Consider the following 22,374-nt stretch of genomic DNA (forward strand, 5'->3'; position numbering starts at 1 on the left):
GCGAAATGGTAATTATGTTATTTATCAATACATAAACACATTTAAACTTTGTTTAATGAATATACCACCTTTCATAACGTATGATTCACATGACAACAACAACAAAAAAGAGCGATATTTCACAAACCATGAGGCGATATCGTGTCACTCAGCATCTTGTTTATATCTCGGTTATCAATCTGTGTTTAACATTTTGTTTTTTTTCTTCTTTTAATTTCAAAGTAAAACTACAAAATATACTGCTAATTAAAGCTAAAAAATAATGCCAGACATTTTGGTAGCGACATAGTTTTATATTGAGATATGAGGCAGAAGTATTTCAGTAACATGGGAGTGCAAATAACAGCCTAGTTAGCCAGCATATTCTGTGTCACAGTAAAAAAGTAGTGGAGGAGATTTCGCAAACAGAGCAACTTATAGCTGCCTCACTATAACATAAACCTTTCTAAAGAATGAAGAAAATGCTGAAAACAAGGGAGACTGTTGCATTGTATTTAGTATATTGAAAATATCCCCCTAATAGGGCAGTACCTATGTGCGCTACAAATTAATTTAATGGTAAATCCAATATATATATATTCGAAAAATTCTTTTGCTTAATAAGTGTTTCGTATTACGTAAGATTCGGGGAAGACTTATGCTCGTAAAGTGAAGTTTCACTTTTATTTCACAAATAACATGTATTGATTCAATGCCGAATTAAATAGGTAGATTTCCTAAAAGAATCTCAAATAAAAATATAAGCTACTTAAGAAAGTAATATTAAGGATTCCCACTTATTATTTATAAATTTAATTTAATTTTTTATTTTTATAGGATATTTATAGAATTTATAGGATTAAGCATTATGAAGCATTTATAGGATTAAGCATTACTTTTAAATTTTGTCATTTCTAAATTAATCAAACAGTTGAGTATTCTTAAAATTTATCTGTTTTCTGCTGCAACCCACGATTTCTGTGGACGAGTAGACTACTAGTTTCCATTATATTGAAACGTCTGCTACATCTGCATTGCATTTGGATATCAATTCGCTTCTCATAAAAACATTAACAAACGTTGCATGTAATTAGTAATTGAAAAAATACTTGAGTCGCAGGATTAAGCATTAAATTTAAGAATTTCTTATGACGTGAATTAACGATAAAATGGGAAGGTTTACAAAAAACATCTATAATTTTAATATCTGCTATATATTTTGAATTGGCTATCTTAAAATACTATCTTACGTAGTATTTATGAAAACTATACCTTACTTAATTTTTTTCGATAAATTAAAACACCTTTAAAGAACTATTTTGTGTACTTCCAGTGCAAATTCCCACTGGATGAAAATTGGGAACGATGATTTAAAATAAAGGCACAATTTGATATGCGTTGATTATTGGTTCTTATTGCTTATAATGAACCCTATAATTGAATGCTTATAACATTGCTTATAATTTTATTGCTTATAATTATAATTTTTTTTATCATAAAATAATTCTATTTATAATTTTTGCCATATTTTAGATTGTGCAAACGAAATCGATTTCATTAAAACTCTTTTTATGCAATTGCCTTTTTGAATATGAAATATACTGAATAAAGCTACAAAGCTACTGAATGTGGATCAAAAGAGGTGGCAAACTTACGATAAAATATTTACCTCGGACGATTTGCAACTGCTTTGCTACCTCTTCTCGGTAGGCGATTTCTTTCCGAACTTGCTCTTCGAACGTGTCTGGAACACAACACAAGAAAATTTCATTCTAATTGCAAATAATCTGCGCAGCCAGTTATTAAATAAAATAAAGAGTGCCATTATGTGAAAATGATTTATCAAACACGCTTCACCTAAAGTGAAGCTTGGTGTGGCCTTCTTGATCGGAGAAACTATTTCATTTGATGATAATCGATTAATTGTTAATCTAAAGGATGCAAGATCTATCCGTGGTTCTCTTTTAAGTAGTTTGGGCTTCCTTAAGGAACTATTAATAGGCAAGGGTTTAGAAATCCCACCAATCTGAACGTATAACTTTTAAAATTCTTGATAAAACATACTTTGTTATTTGGTTTATAGCGATATTGTTTGCAATGCCTCTTTCAAACAAAATTTTAGCAAAAAAAAAAAAAAAGTTATTTATTTGTGTTTTATGTTCATGAGTTGTGCAAGCCTTTTTTTTTCACTCCGAGAAATCTCAGAACAATATCAATTAAAATAAGAATCGATTGGGCATTGTTTTCGAAAAAACTTTTCAATTTTGATAATTCGCTACGAATTATTTTTTTTATTTAATATTTCCTATTTTGATTCATTTCTTTTAAATTACAGATTTGACCAACATCGAGGTTTCACAAAAAATATTGGATAAAATCAGAATTAACTTCAAGATTCGAAATTCTGTCCCGAATAATTAATAATTCGATTTAATTTATGTGGATTTATGAGGTCTTAGAACACGTTTTGATTAGTTTTTGTTGAACTAGTTTCTCTTGATGATATTACTACTCACCCAAGCATACACGCAAGTATGCATACATACTGTTACTCTCAGTAACAAAAGAAAGTTGAATAATCTTCAACTCTTAATATGGGATTTTAGATCTTGTATGCCAAGGAACATTTACTCTTTGAATTTAATTACTTATTCTTGAAGATTTATAGTTTACTGGATTTCACAATATTGCTATGTGTAATCATACATGAGATACATGACACTTGGTAACTATATATAATGATTTGATAATTGAATTTGAAGTAAAATCTTGTGCTTGATCGTTAGCTTGGCACTTAGGAATGGCTAAACTTTCAAGTTTAAGGCTGCGGATTATAATTTTGTTCAGTTCTTCTTTGATACGCTTATCAAAGGATAATTTTGGGTCTTGAAATAAGCCTTAGTATTTATAATTTATCCATCAAAAACATAGAATGAAGATTTTACTGGCTTATCGTACATGAGTATTCAGGCTTTGTCAGTGATCATTTGTTTAAAATAAAGTTTTCGCAAAATGAAAAAATGAATAATACAAATTGTTGCCACAAAATACAGGAAACATTAAAATATACTGAAAAGTTTAATATTCATTTTAATTTAATAGTAAGACAACTATAGAAATTTCCGCATTCATTATTTCAGTTTTTGCTTTCTTTTTATAAGTGATATTTATTCTTCTTGCGAATGTAAAAGTAAGAGACTGAAGTCATTTCGTATTGGGTATAATCCGATACTATACGCATAATCCGATGCTCCTTTTTTCCATAGGTTGTCTGTTTTTCTTCCAATTATGGCATATCTCTGTACATAAAAGAAGTTGCACTGAAAGGATGTTTCATTCATTCTGTTCATACAAGGAATACCTCATTTAAAAGTTAATTTATTTAAAGTTATACAATTGACTTAAATAACTTATTTAAATTTATGCCTGTTAATTATGCATAAATAACACACAAAAAATATCATGACGATAATTATTTAAAATTGCAAAATTCATACGAAGTAAACAACAACAACATCAACAAAAAAAAAAAAAAAAACAGACAAAAATAAATAAATAAATAAAATTCTTGTTTGGAGCTCATCTGAAGCTGATATTGCAATATGCATTATAAATTTTTAAAGGTTGAAAGTCATAAATGAAAGTGTAATAGGCTTATGGTTTATTTCAAGCGAAATTACTTGTTTGACAACAAATTCATTTCTTCATGATAACAGATTGATTGTGAAGCAAAATTTGTACTTTCATAAATGTCAATTTTGAATAAATTTCTTTTGTTTTTCTTTTCAAAAACATTTTTCATGATAAACGATGAAAGAATGAAACCAAAATTCTCTTTCATTGCATAGGATTCTGCCCGAAGATATGTAGCCATCAATCGAAAAGTAATTTAGCGGCAAAGCTTTTCAACTTCGATTAACATGAAATGAAAACTCCTTTAATATTTCTATATCGTGGCTTTAATGTTAATGGAAGGCTTTGTTTCCGTTGCGTTTCTTTTTCTACCTCACATGTGCCTTGTAATTCAACTTGAAGCCGTTTTTATATCGACGAGTTTGAAATATAAAGAAAGGCAAACTTAAGTGTATTAACTTAAACCTCTGGAGACTGTAAAACTTTAAAGAAATTGATTCGGTGGAGTACTTCCGACTTTACCCATAAATGATTCAATCTCTGATCCAGATATGTTCCTCCCTGTAAATTGTACCACAGTCAAAAAGTCTGCTATCGGAGTAGTCAAATCATTTTATTATTTTTTGGAACATTCAAGTGATTTGATGATGAATAATGAAAGAATGTTTGCTTTTAGACATCAGTTGTAGCATTCAAGATTTAACAGATTCGATTGTCAATACAGCAGAGCTTACGTATCGTTTTCTTGGTGATCAGTTTCGGGAAATTTAATCCTTTAAATGCAACTTCGGAAAAAAGGACAATAAAAAGCTACACGAAATGTTTTTAAAGAAACCGCTTGAAAATTAAATCACATTTTTTTTTCTCTATGGAATAGATTTTTCAGAGAAAAATTTAGCTTCTTTAATCTAAAAAAGTCGGGTTATTTGGCATAGAACTTATTTTTAAATGAAATATCATTCGCTAACTAAAAACTCAAATGTATTCATTATACACAAAACAGAAAAAAAAAATTAAAAGATATTCAAACATTTAATCCGAAACATCGCAGTATGATAATATTTTAGGTTTTATTCGTCTATCTTAATATTATTTTAAAAATTTCCTTTTAACATGTTGACTGCCATATGACTCTCCTGTGATTCACATCTATTACCTAATTAGTTCACATCTACTATATGACTATTTTCTTTTTGACTGTTTCCTGACTATTTCTTAAACGACTATTTTTCTTCCATCACAGCTGTAAATAAAGTGAGTGAACGTGTTAATTATATAACAACGACAACCATGCACATGATGTATTAGAGTAAATTTCAGTAATTTAAGCAATGAAAAATATTGTTATAAAGTAATATTACAAATAAAGATGAAAATTGAACGGATATATAATTAACATCTTTAAAACGCTTACTCTTTGAATTTTAAAGTGGACTTTATTTGAAATGCTCCGAAGATATTGAGGAGCAACATAAGAATATAGATTGGTTTTTAATTGATTTAATTAAAATATTGAAAAAATTTTCCTTAATGTGCGCGCACTATTTAAGAAGGAATTACGTACCAAATTCGGTATTTTTAATCCAAAAATCTGCTTTACACGCATTTTGTGTGCATTAGTCTAGACTTATACATAGTATCATGTCAAAATCATTCTTGTAACTAATATATGTAGAAAATACCTTTGGCCAGATAGTGTATAAATGTAAACATCCTTCAGTAATTATTTTTTTCTTTTGGCAAATTATCTCTATTCACAGCAGATATTTATACTTTAAAAATATATTAGTGTTGTTAATTACTATTAAATGATTAAAATATGAAACTGAAGACGATAAATGTTATTGATTTAATTAACTTATCTACAAACAAAGTATGGAACGAAGTGATCAGATTTTGTAAATTTTTCTGACTAATGTGTTTTTGGTATTGGAGATATAATTGTGTGTGATTGAACTAAATCTCAGGGAAATTTTTAAAAAGGAAAACAAGAGGAAGAAAAATTTAGAAACAAGAAGTGAGAAAATTATAAAAAAAAAAAAAAAAAAAAAATGCAAAAGAAAAGCAATAAGAAAGTTAAAAAAAACAAAAAATATATTTAGTTGTAAGTTTTAGTATTTATCCCCATTTATATTTTGTTATAACTTTCCTTATTATCTGTTTATGTTCATTAGGCATTATTTGAATGAATTTGTCTCAACAAATCTTTAACATTAAGGTAAATTCGTCGAATTTTGCACAATTTTGGACATAATCGAATTAATTAAATAACTGCATTGCCGGTACTTTAACTTTTAATAGAATTTTATCACTTCTACAAACATTTGCGAGTAAGAAAATACCTTTCGGACCAGTGCATTCTCGTAAGTCAAAGAAAAAGCGTGCTAAAAAATCAGAATCCGGAAGATTATTCTTGCCAGTTCTTTTATCAAATTTGCCCAATTAATCTTAATTAAAAATAAAATTATTTTATTCTAAAATTGTTATAAAATTAATTATACTTATAAAATTATTTAGAATAATAATTATTAAATTAAATTATTATTCTAAAATATATTCTTATTTCTTGATCCAAAACTCACTTAAAATTTTTTTAAAAAATGCACTTTAAAAATTGCCGAGTCCAGAATTCTCTCTTTTTGAAAGAAAGGACAGAAATTTCTAACACCCATGACAAAGCTTCCATTCCTTTTTCTGACACATGTCAAAAAAAAAAAATCTCTATCAGAATTTTTTTAAATTATGCACTCTAGTGAAAAAATAAATCGAAGTTAAATTCCCATTTTTTCTATATTTACCTCTTATTGCTTGATACTCTCTCTCTGCTCGTCTGCGAGCTTCGGCTTCTTGTAAAAGAACTTCCTTCAGTTCATCTATAGAAAAGAAAGCAAGCAATTATTTAATAAATCAACTTGAGGGCACAATTAAATGAATTTATATAATATGTTTCTAAAGTGTATTTTGAAATAAAACTTTGGTAATGATAGTAAGTAAAAAACGAGAGCGGTGACGTTACTGATGATTGATATAAAAACGTGTTTCAGTGTGAATAGAGCTATAAAATTAAACGGCTATATAAACGGATACGTGCCGTTCAAGTAGTTTTTTATTCAAGTATAAAAATTTATTTCTCAGAATATTAATTTTCAATATTTTAAAATTGAATTTAGTTCAAACATAACAAGTGCGTTTAGATATATGTGGATTGTTTAATTATGCATTGTGTTAGGATAGATGCTTTTCATGAGATGATAATGATTCTAGATTTAAAAAAATATCCTTCCAATTGTTTGGCTTCATTTACTAAGAAAGTCATTTGAAGATTCAACAGGTGAAGAGGGACTGTATTCCATTTGTAATAACAAACAATTTACTTTTAATAAAAGAATTATCGAATCCACAATGTAATGGCAAATATTCGCAGTTGTTGTTGATAAAAATTCCCATTTGAATAAAAGAGTTCGTTATTCTATAATCCATTCTATGTAAAAAATAAATCTCATTTCAAAATTTTATGAAAAATGTTGAAATTATTTTTGCTTATTCTTTATTTGAAACAAATTGGCGAGTTTCTAGTAATACGAAATTATTTATATCCCTATTGTATTTGCTTGGAGATGTCATATCATTTTTTGTTTAATTGGTAAACAATAATAACTAAAATGATTTAAAAACTTATTTCTAATTCATCATATTTATAGAATTTGAAATATGTTTTTCAAATGTAGCTACGACTTGAAATCAGAATTAGAAAATCTTCTTTTTTCAAAAGGAAAAGAAAACACATTTTGAAATATCTTTTTTTCCTTTTTCCAAACGATTAAAATTGGTATCAAAATCCAAAAATAATCAATTGTTCTATATTTTATCGGGAATATTAGAACAGGAAAATAATTGTAAATGTTTGAATGCTTTCAGACCTCGGTGTTGAAATTTTGTAAAATCCAGACATTTCTTTTAATGGTTTATATTGTAACTTAATGTTGAAATAAAATATCTTTCATATCTTCTCATTTTTATGATAGACAATTCAGTAAAAATCATTTTACAACAGTTATTTTAAAATTAAAATCATTATGCATATTAAATACTGGAATGCAAAAACATTCGTTGTGGACTAAGAACTTGAAATGCAAATAGCAAAACACGATTTCATACTAATTTGGTTTGAAAATAATCTAGGAATACTACAAAATGTAATAAGAAGCGGTTAAGAGGAAATGATAATAATAAAGAAAATAAATAAAGTTGATAATAATAAAGTAGATCTGAAATTTTACTTCGAAACATCTTAGTATGATGATGTTTTAAGTTTAATTCGTCTTTCTTTATATTATCTCATAAAAAGAATTAACTTCTAATCATAGGAACGATAGCATGAAGGCAGAAATGTGTTTAGTGTTTATTCCAACGCCCATGTCTATAAATCTAATTACTAAAAAAAAGTATTTTTTTGCATTAAGAATATTTTTAAAAACATACCAAAATTAGAGAAACAAAATTCCCTCAATGCAAAAGTTATTTTTAAAATTTTGTAATGGTGAACGATTGTGGATTTTGTGGAATAATATGCTCTTCAATTATAGAGAAAGAACATTAAAATTTCGGTTAATGTTTGATTAAAAATATAAGTAAAAGTTTGAATTTTCTTAAAAGAGTATTTATTCCCTTTTAAATAGTTACGTTATTTGGAAACTCAAAGTGAGAGCCCAAATAACGTAAGGTAACGTAACTTAAATAACAAGGTCACACTGTCCGGTAGAGAATTTTGAAGGATTTTTGCATCATACAACTTCCGTCAATGTATTGATTAATCGATTGTGATTTATAAATAATATTTAACTAATAAACGGCAAACCTTAATAATGCATGCCTATAACATGTAATACGTATAACAATATCGTATAAGAAGAGCAAAGAAAGCTATTTACTAAATGAAAATTTAATCTCCCACCCCTAAAAAAGGGCAAGATAATATAGACTTGAAGCCTTAATAATAATTATGAAAGTTTAGAGGATGTTATAATCTTGCGAAAAAGAAAACGCCGTCCATTTGTGGTACTTAGTAGGATAATAAAGAAATGTAGTTTGATGTAGATTGATATGCAAATTTAATTTTATAATCTAATCTAAATCTAGGTCTCGCGTATGATTGAAAATCAGATTAGGAATAAAACATATAATTTGCACAGTAAAGAAGAGTGGAAATATGGGATAAAATTCGGGGTAAAAATTTCCTATGGGTGATTAGAGGATAGACAGATATTTCTATGAAGGGGTAGGGGATTCTTAGATCTTAAATGTAAAGCATCTGTACCAGCTTGGCCGCAAAGGAAAATATTCTTCAGAGACTGCATTTGCTTGCCCGAAAGATTAAGAAATACCCATTTTACAATGATCTGGCTAGCAGCCCCTGGAACAGCCACCTCCACCACAGGCCCAACCCTTTCGAAACTGAATCCGACCGGGCGTCGGGAAACAATCGCCCATCTTTGCGGCTTCCCTCCTCATTAATGGGGCAGGAAAGAGGGGTTGGTCGTTACACAGAAAATTCACGTCTACAGCGTGTTAGCAGTTAAAGCAAATTTATCTCCCTGTATCGAGTAGCGTTAAATGTCATGCTTTAACCCTCCTAATGATGGAGGTTCCGTGGCGGGCGTCCGCTTTAATGAGCCACCATCCATCAAGCGGCACTCTAAGTGTAAATCGGCCGGCCCTGAGAGTACTTGAACGATGCTTTTTTCTTCTGCCGCTGGTAGTATTATTATTCCCCCATTCATAAATAAACTATGAACGAGATTGATAAATCCACCGGTGGCGGGAGGATTTCCAATTACCAACACCGACAGACGAAAATATCGCCCGATTTGCAGCGCGTTAATGGAGGTTTTTAATTTCGCGAAGGAGGAAAAATTATCTTTTGGCATTCGGTGCGTGAAGTTTTTGAACGGATTTCTCTTCATTTTAATGCGTCTGCCGTTTGGTGCCGAAGAGATTTTTTCGTGCTTCGCTTTTCTGATCGTCTGTGCTGCCGAGTGACAAGACGAGGTGAAAAAGACCCGAGTGTACTCGATTATTCAAAAAGGTTAAATGGCATTGAAGGAAATTAATTTTATAAGAATTTTTAACATAAAGATAAATGAAAGAATATATTTTAAATAAAAAATCAGCACAAATAATCGGAGTTCTAATTCAGTCACTAAATGTTATTATTGAGAATTATTTATAGTTATTTTTTCTGTTACAAGGTAGTACGAAAATATACGTGTTTCCTTTTAAGGAAAATGTAAGTCGAAATCACCACAGGAAATTGAAAGTAGTTACTTTGAAAAGAAATTACTAATTGCATAAGAACAAATGTTGGTTAAGTGCGAGAAACAAATTCGAAGAAAGACATTGGATATCGAAAGCGACCTTGTGTTTCTAATAAGAGATCAATATATACTTCATGCCTTATAAACTATTTTTATATAAATAATTTCTTATTAATAATAATTAAAATTGCATTTATTTGAAAAATATGACACATTTTGCCCATTCAAATTACCACTGGATTTGGTGTTTGAAGATTGTAAGACATTAGATCGAAATTTGAATTAGCCAATAGGCATCGTGTACAAATTTAGCATCGTGTACGCTAAATCCGTTGGAGATCACATAATTCTAATCTAATCACATAATTCTAATTCTAACCTAATTTATTCTTCTATTAGAGTATTTTGATCGTTTTTATTTGCAGAACTTGTTGTCTTCGTTTCAAATGCTGCTACGAATCATTGGTAGCAAGTCTCAGGACTTTTAACTCAAGAAAGCGAAAGTGTTGTCTCGTAGAAAACTATCAAAATCTCCAAGTAAATACTAATTAGTGAATGTAATGTTTTCAAGGTAATGTGCACCAAATTATAGTTATTTTTGAAAGCCATGACGATAGAGCTCAAGTACAACATTAAAAATAATTCTTCATCGTCACTTGCTCATGTATTGCCATGACGTGGAAACTTGGAGAGAAGAAATATTAGCAGAAAAGTATTAGAGCGTTTAATATTGCGAAAATTCGAGCCATTTATTCTTGCTTTGATTACGTTTAAAGGTGAAAACATCAATTTATACCCTGGGTGCTTCTAATCTTCATTATGCTCGTTAACGATTTAGAATTAATACGATCATTAAACTTAACGATAGAATTGTATTTTGACATGAAAAACGTATAATAGCAATTTTATTGATTTAAGTTGTTGAATTAGCTATCCAAAACATGACTCTTTAAGTTTGCATCCGGGATAAGGAGGGAGGAGATGGGAATTTTAACACTGATTTGTCGTTTTTCAATAAAAAGTTATTAATAAAGAAACTTTTAAAGAAATAAGTTATTGTGATAGTTCAATGAGTTCAGGAACAAATTTAAAAAATAGAAATCTGAAAAAATATTTTTCATTTCTGTTTTAATCTAAGCCGAACTTTTTGAATTCGACTTATATAGCCTATAGAAGCGAAATATTAACAAAAAAAATTCAGATTGATATCTGCGTTTAAGTTTTGAAAAATATGACTTTTTGGGAAAAAAAGCAGCATCATAGAAAAAATTTCCATAAGTAAATTTCTATCGGTCAGAATTTACAGGTAGGAAAAAGAATCACATTTGAAAGTTTTATTCTATGATTTCAACTGTATTACTATAACGGCTAATTTTTTAAAAAAAATAATGAACATTTTTTTGAAAATGGACCATTATGATATTAGTTAAATTGATAAAAAAAAAAACATTTTTAGAATACAATTTTATTTCGAACCACAGTTTCTGACTGGTAGAAAAGCACTTATTGGTATTTTTCAATGACCATATTTTTTTTTTCTCCAAAGAGTCAAATTTTTCAAATCCATCAATAAATAAAGCTAATATCGATTTGAAACTTATACCAGATATTTTCCTCTATGTATCACTACTCAAGTTAGATTTCAAAAAAATTGCTGAAATAATATTTTTCTTCTTCCATATTTGCATTAAAAATTTATTCCTAAATTAATTAAGCTATAAAAAAATTCATCAGCTTATTTTATAGAAATTTTTAATATACACAATTTTTAATTTAAAGTTTTACTCTCAGTTAAATGGCTTTTTATATAAATGAGAAAATACGTTATTTCAACCGTTTTCGTTAACATATACTAGACCAAACTTAGTAGCCTGTTTTGGAGAGAAAACTCTAAAAAAGATAGCAATAAAATTAGTGTCGTATTTTTTTACATATTTTGATACGTTTCATGACAATTCGACTGGACTATAGGTAGACGTTGATTTAATAGTTACGCAGCATATTAATTTTCCATTTTCGAGCTACACTCAAGCAGCTCCAGAACAGAACATTTATCTAACAAAACTAAATGAAAAAAAAAATAATGGGGCATTAGGCTGATGGATAAACAAATATTGTTATTAAATTGTGAAAGTTATATTAGTATAAAAAATAAAAATGTATTTTGCAAAAACATATTTTTATAATAGATTAAGATTTGGTAAACAGATTTGTTGGAATTGATGTTCTCTTATTAATTATAATCTCACCTCAATTTCTTATTAATGATAATTTGCTACCCCCTTTTATGCAGATTATGCCAAGGCAGATGCAAAACTTCTTTTCTTGTCTTTTAAATTAAAACCCTTAAAAATTAAAGGGTATCCCAAAATTAACGCAAGATTTGAATTTGCCACCATTCGTGCATGAAAGTTTTGGCAACCCTATTAAAAAATTATTTGACAGCTGATAGCTGAGGGTTAGTGAAAATGGAACGTTACACGATAGAACAAAATGATAACGCAAGATTTGAATTAAATAAAAAACACAGTGTTTTTCTTTAAATTTTTATATTTTTATTGAATCATATAGTAAGCAGGATAGGGTTATGTATGGAATGACACATAAGGCTAATGGCTTTATTGCCATATGCGAACACCTTTGTCGAAATTTTCCATGACCAATTTGCATAAATGTGGCTGCATTTCTTTGATGCAGCGTTGAATTTTTCTTCGATGCATGGGTGTTAGTAGGATTGTAGGCATAGACCTTTGACTTCAAATAATCTCATAAAAAGAAATCCAGTAGTATTAAATCACACGACGAAGGGGGCCAATTCTCAAATTTTCGAACTGTAGCCGCCAGACTTTCATTATTTTTGAAATATTGTTCAACAATGAAAACACATTTTTCTTCCTTGGAACGTTCCATTTTTACAAACTCTAAATTATCAGCTGTCAAACAGTTTTTTAATAGGGTTGTCAACACTTTATTGCGTTAATGATGGCAATTTAAAATCTTGCGTTAATGTTGGGACACCCTTTATTTACAAAAATCGTAATTGCTGACAGAAATCGGGATATACATGTATTAGGTGAATTGATTCGTTTAAAAAATATCATTTTTGGACGTAGTTATACAATAATGAGGTTTCTTAAATATACTTTTTGGGAAATAGCTATTCCATCCCTCCCCCAAAAAATTGCTAGAAAAAATGTAATGTTGCCTTTTTCAAAAATTAATTATAGTATAATAATTCGCCTGATGTATAACGGATTGTTGGAGATTCCAATTTGTCGAGCGAAATATTTATAATCATATAAAGATTACAACAGTGAAATTGAAATCCATAATGTGATCGCGTGTTTAAGACTGTATAATTGCATCGACTTTATCACAAGGAATAAGAGATCAAGATATATGCCTAATAAACGTCTATGCTTGCATTCGCAAGTTATCAAAAGTAGAATTTAAATGGCATTAATTTCATTAGTTCCTTTCGTGTACCAATGAATGAGTTTTCTTATATTTTAGTGTTTACATTTGTAAAAGACTATTTTGTAAGGGACAGAATCTTCAAACTTTAGTACCATCTAACATTATCTTTGGAAATGTCGTAATGCTCCGGCAATATCGGGACCTACGTTACAGTCATAGTGAAGCAAGAAAAGGAGAGGGATGCACCGGTGCGCTTCAAAGTGATGCGCTGTAATTATGTTTTCATGCGCTTGTTTAACCATCCAAATAGAATAGGAGTATATCTGGAAATGAAATTTTCAAGCAAACGATTCATAGAAGCCGTCGATTCGTAAAATACTCCATTTCACTTTGAACCCAATAATGAAAGGATTTTACCGTCTGGCTTATCCTACAACGAAGCATCGAAAGAGAATTTTGGCCCCCGGCTGCGAATGATAAATAAAAAGTCATTTTATGCAGTGATAAGCATCGCTTCGGTTTCCTCCTTTTAAAAGTACAATTATTTTATACAGCTTAAAATAACAAATACAAATATTTCTTTTTAAAATTTCAAAGGAAAGTATCATACTTCAAGAATATACTGCATGAAAAATAGCGTTGCTGTGTCTAAATGAAATCGTGTTTCAGTGATTGTTATTAATTAGCAAATCGAAAGTAAATTTTCCTTATTATTTGCATTTTATTAAAAGTTTCATAATTAATTAGAATATTTACTCTTAGATGCCTATTAATTTTGGAACCAAAATAAGCGGAAAGTACACTTGATATGAGATGTCTCAGAGTGAAGTAAAAGTTTCGCAATATTCTCCGCCAATGCACAGGATGAAACAGTTCCTATTATTAATAATTTTAAGATAATTATCTTTGAAATAAATTGATAATTAAGTACAACATATTAATTTTATTTACCTGACATAATGACACAATTTTCTTTATTTCTATACTACATCTAAATTGTTAGATCATAAGTGAACTTAATAAATTAAATTTGCAAAGTTAATCACTTCAAAAGACACTAAAGACTTTTGTAGAGCAATATCATTGTTTATTTTATCTGGAAAACCTAGCTGCTTCAATCAGCAAGTTTTTTTTTTTTTTTTTTTTGTAAAATCATGTTTTTTGGAGGAAATATTTAGATATGAATCATATAGTGATTACATATAAATATTTTTCAATCTTAACTACATATGAATTTGTTATTTAAATTAAAAAATCATGAATGTACTTAATTTAACATGTTATTCTAAGCAATCTGCTATATTTCAGAATTTATTTTGCAGTGTATCTATCCTTACTTGTATTTTACACTCAGTTTTACATTTTGAAATCGGGTTCGAGATGGAGCTATATGGCATTGTCAGTATGAGGGCAGATAGAAAAAGGCTCTAATGGTAAGTCAACCAACGGACTCTCCGACCCACCACGAAGGCACACGGATTTAAACCATAAGGTTGAATGTCCGAACCGCCGCAACAGCAACACTGGCGGGAACTGTGGTTGAGTCCTAAAGGCCATCACCGGCCACGGTACAACCCTTCCCTACGGAAGTACGTCCCGTCATCGATGGAGCGATCCCCCACCTATTTGTGCACCTTCCAGGGTGGCGAGATCCAACCACCATGCCGGAAGCATCTCATCGTCATTTCGAGGGGCCGCCTCCCGGGGGTTAGGCTCTAATGGTGAATTAGAATTTTTTTTTGTGTGTAAAATCGCATTTTTTCAGGTAAGTCACTTATGCAGAAAAACTTAAAAAGTAAAAGTATTAAATATCAATACCTTAGTAAAAAAAGAAAAACAAAATTAAAGCAAAATGCGAGACTTAAACCGAGGACCTACAGCATACGCGTTACTAACGTTGCTCTGACCACTGTACTGCACTGCCCGCACTTTTAAGTGGAAGTTGGATGTACATTTTCTAATAATCAGTTATATTTATTTTTTGTGTGTAAAATCGCATTTTTTCAGGAAAGGAACCTAGACAGATAAATTTAAAAAGCAAAACCTTATTTAAAATTTGATCCAAACAGTTTTCGAGATACACAATATAAATAAATTTATACATATACCAAAAATTGCTTGTTTAAGATAAAAATAGGATGCTTACCTAATGAGCAAATATTTTAGAGGAATTTCTATATTAAAATTGGTTTTGAATTAGTCTTGAAGAAACCATTTTTTTAAAAGAGGAGCAAAAAGTAAATTTGGAGTTTATTATTTATGAAAAATTTGAAAATTAAAAATGGTAAGCAAAGTGCAATAAAAAAAAAGTACTTGTTTTATATTAAAGTAAGGAATGAGTGGTGCTTTATAACGTGAAAAGTGCTTGGCATATTTTTAAACTAGTTAGAGTGACGTCGATGTTGACTGAACGGATAATTGAACCATTTTTTACGATTTCCCAACGTTTTTCGCTTTTTGCACTTAAGATATTTACAATTTTTAAGTTCCCATTCATTTGCTTTCAATGTACTAATTTTTAAAGACAAAATAAAATTATTTAAAATTTTCTGTAAAACAGCAAGGATAATTAAATGAATAATACTTTTTTTTTCAAAGAAGTTTTAATTCTTTTGGTGGCATTTTCATTTATATGTTCGATTTCTAAGTAATGAGTGGTCTTGCATTAATCATAAATTGTTCGAACTGAAAAAAAGATAGTTTCTATATGTTATCTTTACATTAAAATAAATTTTATTTTTAACAAAACTTTTTTTTTCTCTGCAGAGCTTTATAATTTACCCCTCAGATGCATTGAACAAATGTAGTATTTTCTAACTGATTAATTTTTTTCATAATTTTATCATTAAATTTTTCTGGATATTTTAAAATAGGGCATCTAAAAAGTTAATTAAAAATATAACGTCTACGATTGCGATAAAGAAATTCAATTATTTTAATAACAAAATTTTCTGTGTAATTTTGTAGTAATGTTATTTGGAGGTAGAATTACAATTAAGTAGATTATTAAAATACTTTATAATAATAATAATATTCATAAATGAAACAGACTGCTTCTTGAACAAAAATACTTGAATAGATAAAAAAAGAAAACATTTTCACACCTTTGCGCGTACCTTTACTAAGGGATGAAAATCGTTGAGAATCCAGAAGTGGAGAATCGTCTGACTTGCCACCTGGAAAGGAAAATACACAGAAATTTTTTTAGATTTATTCAAAAAATTTTCGGAAAAGAATTGATTAGATGTATTTATAATGCCACCCAAAATGGTTTTAATGAAAATAGAGGAAATATTCTAATTCTTTATATAATGTGCGCATAGCAGAAGTGCCAATTTCCGTCTTTCGAAAAGTATTTGTATTCTGCTTTATTGACTACTAGCCGCTTTTAGCGACCAGCCGGTTCGCCAATCTTAATGTTTGTTTAAATTTTAATAATTAAATATTTGACACAATTCCTACATTAATAGATTCTTCATCCAAATATTTTAAAACTTCAAATTGTGATAGTCATATAATTCACTCATAATATTATAAAGGCCTTCAATCATAACGTAATATGTATCTCTCTAATTTTCTGTTAGCTCTCGTAGAATTTATGCTTTAAATTAAAGTAGAAAGAATTAATCTACAATTAATATAACAATATTTTTTACTGAAACAAAGGATTTTTTTATAATATTATTACTGATAACAGAGTCACTGAGCGTTTAAACTTTATGAGCACTAAAGAATATCTTTCTTAATTTATGTAATATCTCAAGAATTTGTCAACAAAATTTTCTCAGATTCATCATGAACAGATCGATTCATTAACAATGTTTAATTTTAAATGCATCAAACACTAAGAAAATAAAATGAATCGTTTAAAATAATCGGTCGAAAATAGGTATTAAAAAACTACTTAAAACTATAAGCATATACAAAAAATATATAACTAACATAAATACAATTTAATTACAAAAGCATGCAACTAACCTAAAAATAATTTAAATCAAGAATCATCCGTTGATAATATTGTCAACAATCAGAACACAATGCTCATGCTTGAATTTTCAACGCCAGTTACGGTAACGCAAATGCGTGAATTTTTCTACGCCAGTTGGGGTAACGCTATGCAGATTAGAAATTTTTAATTTCCTTTATTCGGTGTTATTTTAATTCAAAAGTACTTCAGAATGAATCTGAAAGTTCGATTAATTAACAATGTTTATTTTTAAATGCATAAAACATTAAAAAAATAAACAGAATCGTTTGAAATAATCGGCCGAAAAATGTTAACCCTAGCCTCATTACTGTTTGGAAAAAAAAACTGAAGCCTTACTCATTTGGCGTTGGGGAAAATGAAAAGATTTTTTGGCGGGAAAGTTAGTTTTTAATTAATAATTAAAATTCTAATTAAAAATTCAAAAAAGGGACCCCAGGTGCACATTCCCGACCTCTAAGGTATACATGTACCAAATTTGGTAGCTGTGGGTCAAATGGTCTTTTCTGTAGAGCGTCAACACACACACACACACACACACACACACACACACACACACACACACACACTGAGATTTATATATAAGTATAGATTACCCATCTTTGGCCACAAGCAATTATGTGCAGTATATGTTTAATTTCATAATGTTCAATTAGGTTTATTTTCATAGTGTTCAATTAGGTTTATTTTCATAATGTTCAATTAGGTTTAATTTCAATGAAATCTGTCGACCATAATTGGATGATTATGATGTTTCTAATAAAGAAATTTTAATCATCAATTTCTAATCTGCATTAAAGCCATGTATTTTAATGAGTCGAGTCTTATGATTTCATAATGCCATTGAAAATTTAAGTGTCTATTACTCTATTTCAAATTGTATATTGTTTGGAGGTATTATAATTTTTTAATTCTGATTTTTTTTTCTATATTTTAATAATACTAATAATTAGAACCGTTTAAAAAAAATATTTGCTTTCAACATTGGAAGAAAATTATGCTATTAAATATTTGATTTATAATGAAAACCGTTTGCATTTCCTTGCAATAATAAAATCCATTGTTAAAAAATGTACAAAAAAAAATTGTAAAAAATTGTAAAATTGTTCATAGTAAACTTTCAGCGAAATGGTTGTTGTAAAAATCAATTTGCTGCAGTAATATTTAATCGTTAATAAATTAAAATTTAAAAAAAATCCTTCGGGAATACATATTTTTCTCTTCCCAAGTCTATGTATGTTAAATTTGATACTCATGGGCCAAATGGTTTGTCCTGTAGAGTATCAACAATCGCACATGCACGCACAAATTCACATGCACTTCATACAGTCCCAGATCTCCATTATTATTAAAATAGATATTAATAAAATATTCCAAAAATGATGATAATCTTTTTTTTAAAGACAAACTGGATTATCGGAATTAATTTATCCGTTGTTGGTATACTGTAGAGAGAAAGAAACTAATTTATTCATTTTCGGTACACTGTAGAGAGAAACTAATTTATTCATTTTCGGTATACTACAGAGAAAAAAATTGACGGAAGTAGTATAGCCAAACACATTTTACGATATCACTTCCATGTCTTCAAGACTTTGTTCAGCATTTGGAATTGAAAATAAAATCATAAAAATACCATGGCGCAGTATAGCCAAATATGGCTCTTGCGCCAGTAAAACACACAAAACCAAACTAAACCATAAAAATACCATACAATATCTTTATATTAATAGAAAAGATTGGCAAAACTCGAAATTATAAACATGAAGAAACAAATTGCACAAAAAAGAAAGTCCAAATAATGCACCTAATTTTTGCCCCAAAGATGCACACACCGAACAATCAAATCCATTCATCATAATTGAGCCACTGGGGATTTCTGTGTCACTATTGATTATCTACAAGCTGTTACGCTTTTTAGTCATTTAGAAGAATGTCGTTGCTCTGCCGTCAGTTTTTTTAATGGATATTTGAAGACGGCTTTATTTATGACAAATCTTTTTCATTGAGAGTATCTTCATATTCATCTCATCTTTCATTTCATAGATAGTATGATGGAACGAATGCAGCTTAAATTTTAAGATGACTAAAAATAATTTTTTTCAGATGATTGTTATTTAACTTATCGAAAAATATGAAAATTACTAAATAACAATAAAAAAATCAGGAACGAACTGTCATTGGAAAAAAATAATTTTTGATAGTTTAAAAGAATTTTTTTTATCACTTTTTGGCCAAACGTTTTAAGTGGCCCAGTATGTAAAAGTAAGAAAGTCCATGCGAGAACACTTCGACTTACATTTTTAATTAACTTTCTTGGATTTATTTGTATTCTCGTGGGGAATATTTAATTAATTTAAGTAAATTTTATTTAAGCTGAAATGAAGTATAATATAGGAGTAAAATTTATTTACGCTCAAGATACAAATTTTAAGCGAGTATGTTTGCTTATATGAACTTGCTCTTTTAAAGTATCTGAATCTTTGCTATTGAGAATTTTGGATGATCTTTTATCTTAAAAAAATAACGCCATTCTTTTCTCATCAACGTTTTTTGAATACCAGCTATGTTAGCAATTTTCGAGATTACTAATGGGATTTTTATATTTATTAGGATAGGTCAAATGATCAATAAATTATAATATACAGTGTGGTTATAATTAAACTTCTCCTATAAACAGCATCCTATAACTTAAACGAATGAACGGATTACAACGAAATTTGATGTATAGACTATACACGAGATGCACTCAAGGAATTTCGAAAAAAAAAAAAAAAGTTACAAAATGTCCACCAGAGGGCGCCTTTTCCAGAAAAACATTAAATTTACCAAATAAACGACCAAAACTTAATACAGAAACAATATTAACAATCCAGAACAAAAATTATGAGTAATAAAATGAAAAATCTGAGAAATCTGTCAGTTCTAGGAAAAAATGTCGAGTTTTGCATGCTTGCGAAGAAGAGCAAACTTTATGCAAAACAGGTTAGGCTAAGGAACGTTTGCAATCGTCATGTTTTATGTCGATGTTTCTGGTTGTAATGATGACGTTAAGAATTCCATAACGCTTCATGTGCGAAGCATCACAATTGATCAGTTACGATCTGCTGTTGAACACACTGTCCATCGACTTGAAATTTTGCTCGTAAATGAGGGTGGTCAAATAGAGCACCTTTTCCTACGTCATTCTGGACGCGATTAACAACTGCTCCTCTTGTGCAATTCCGTCTTAATCTATTCTTGTTTCTGCAAAGTGAACTGCTTTTCATAAAGAGCGTACTGCTATTTTCCCTTTACCTTTACTTAATGTGGTTCGATGACAAAGTGATCAGTCAATAAATGTTAATATTGTTTCTGTATTCAGTTTTGGTCATTTATTGTGTTAAAATTAATGTTTTTTCTCGAAAAGCGTCCCCTGGTGGACATTTTGGAATTAATTTTTTTTTTCGAAATTCAGAAATTCTGAATACATTTTTTTTAATGTACGAATAAACTGCATATAAAGGCAAAATAAGGGGAGCTTTTATTACTATCAATTAAAAAGTATATTTATTTGTATTTTCAAAAAATAATTTTAGAATTTAAGAAAAAAAAAAGGTGGAAATTCGTAGAGGAGTCTTTTGCCTCTTTTACGAAGATAATTTTAACCTATTTTGGGTTTCAATTAAAGGAAGACTTGTAGCTTTCTTTAGACACCTTTTTGTTTCCACCTTCAACTATATAAGGGCTATTATATAGTTGTTACATCTAATTTTTAACCACGATTACATGATAAAGGGGATATTTAAGTGGGTATCTCCTTATCCAAAACTAGAAAACAGTTCGCCCCGATAGATTTAATCAGGCTAGACCATATGCAAAAAGGTTCAGTTTCGATGGAATATGGTTTTGAGCTTGCAAAATCCTGTTCCGAAACTAGAAACCTTCTTCTGTTCGAGAAAAGTTTTAAAGTAATTTATTAAAATTTATAAATGTACAAAAAATTTTTAAAAAGAATTCCTGAATATTATGTTTCTTACCGTTTGGCAGAACACATAATCTTTAAAGAATTATTAAATATATATACTGATAAAGTTTCACCAAAAAAATTATTAAGCTATAATTTTTTAGTAAAATTTTATTAATAGGTCTATAATGCTGCCCTCATGTCCTTGCAACTTATTTAATAATTTTCTACACAAGAAAGCAGTTCCTGAATATTTTTTAAATATATTTTAGAAGATTTATTACTAGTTTGTTATTGTTAATTAACTTTGTGTAAACGTCAACAGCAATAGTATGAGTCTTGAAAGCTTGTGATATTCGACAGCAATGGAAGGGGTTTATGTGAAAATTTTATAATGATAAATGTTTATGAATAATAATGGCGATATTGTGTTTATATTACAAATATTTTTTACTGTAATATAATTCTAGATAATTAAAAATATTTGAATTTATCTTAACATATTTATTTCTTTTAACATCAGGTCGAAGGCTGAATCAATGAATAATATCTTTTTATAATGGGTCTGCATATGCCGGTCGCAGACATGCACTGATAGTCTAGAGGACCCAATAACTGCCTGATTGATTTTAGTCATAGCAGAGCATTTAGGTAAATACACATTTAATATAACATGAGTGTAGGTAAAATTTGGCAGTACTTCTTTTTTTCCACCGCATGGGAGAGCCTCTTTCGTCAATTATTTATTGAGCGTTTTATCAGGCATTAAGTAAACTATCAGCAATCACTCCTCTCAACCAGGTTACACTTAGCACGTGCTTTGGAAGGGTCGGACCATTTGAGCAGCTAGAGCGTCAATGCTGCATGAAAATGTGTGTTTAAAACAATTGAGTTTCATGTCTTGCCACGAAACAAGTGGTTTCGTTTCGCTCCGAAGAGAATAGCTATCGTGTAGCTATAGAAACCGAAGGCACGAAACAAATGTGGAAGGCTTTAAACGTTGGGATGGGAGGGGGGGGGACTACAAGCAATTCGAAAACTACATCATGGTATCTTCGATGTTATACAAGAGATTTTGATGGAATTATCTTGTAATGGAC

At 29.3% G+C, this 22,374-nt stretch overlaps 1 protein-coding gene across 1 annotated transcript in view; it reads right to left on the reverse strand.

Annotated features, from left to right (window-relative positions):
• LOC129962197 (SKI family transcriptional corepressor 1 homolog-B-like) overlaps positions 1-22,374 on the reverse strand; it is a 106,823-nt gene that overhangs the window by 7,086 nt on the left and 77,363 nt on the right. Inside the window, exons 4-6 of the mRNA XM_056075937.1 lie at positions 16,448-16,519; positions 6,411-6,485; positions 1,635-1,723 (exon numbers count right to left, since the gene is read on the reverse strand). Coding sequence (XP_055931912.1) covers positions 1,635-1,723; positions 6,411-6,485; positions 16,448-16,519 — 236 coding nt within the window. The remainder of the gene's footprint in view (positions 1-1,634; positions 1,724-6,410; positions 6,486-16,447; positions 16,520-22,374) is intronic.

The sequence above is a fragment of the Argiope bruennichi genome, chromosome 2, assembly GCF_947563725.1.
Source record: "Argiope bruennichi chromosome 2, qqArgBrue1.1, whole genome shotgun sequence".
Lineage (NCBI taxonomy): Eukaryota > Metazoa > Arthropoda > Arachnida > Araneae > Araneidae > Argiope > Argiope bruennichi.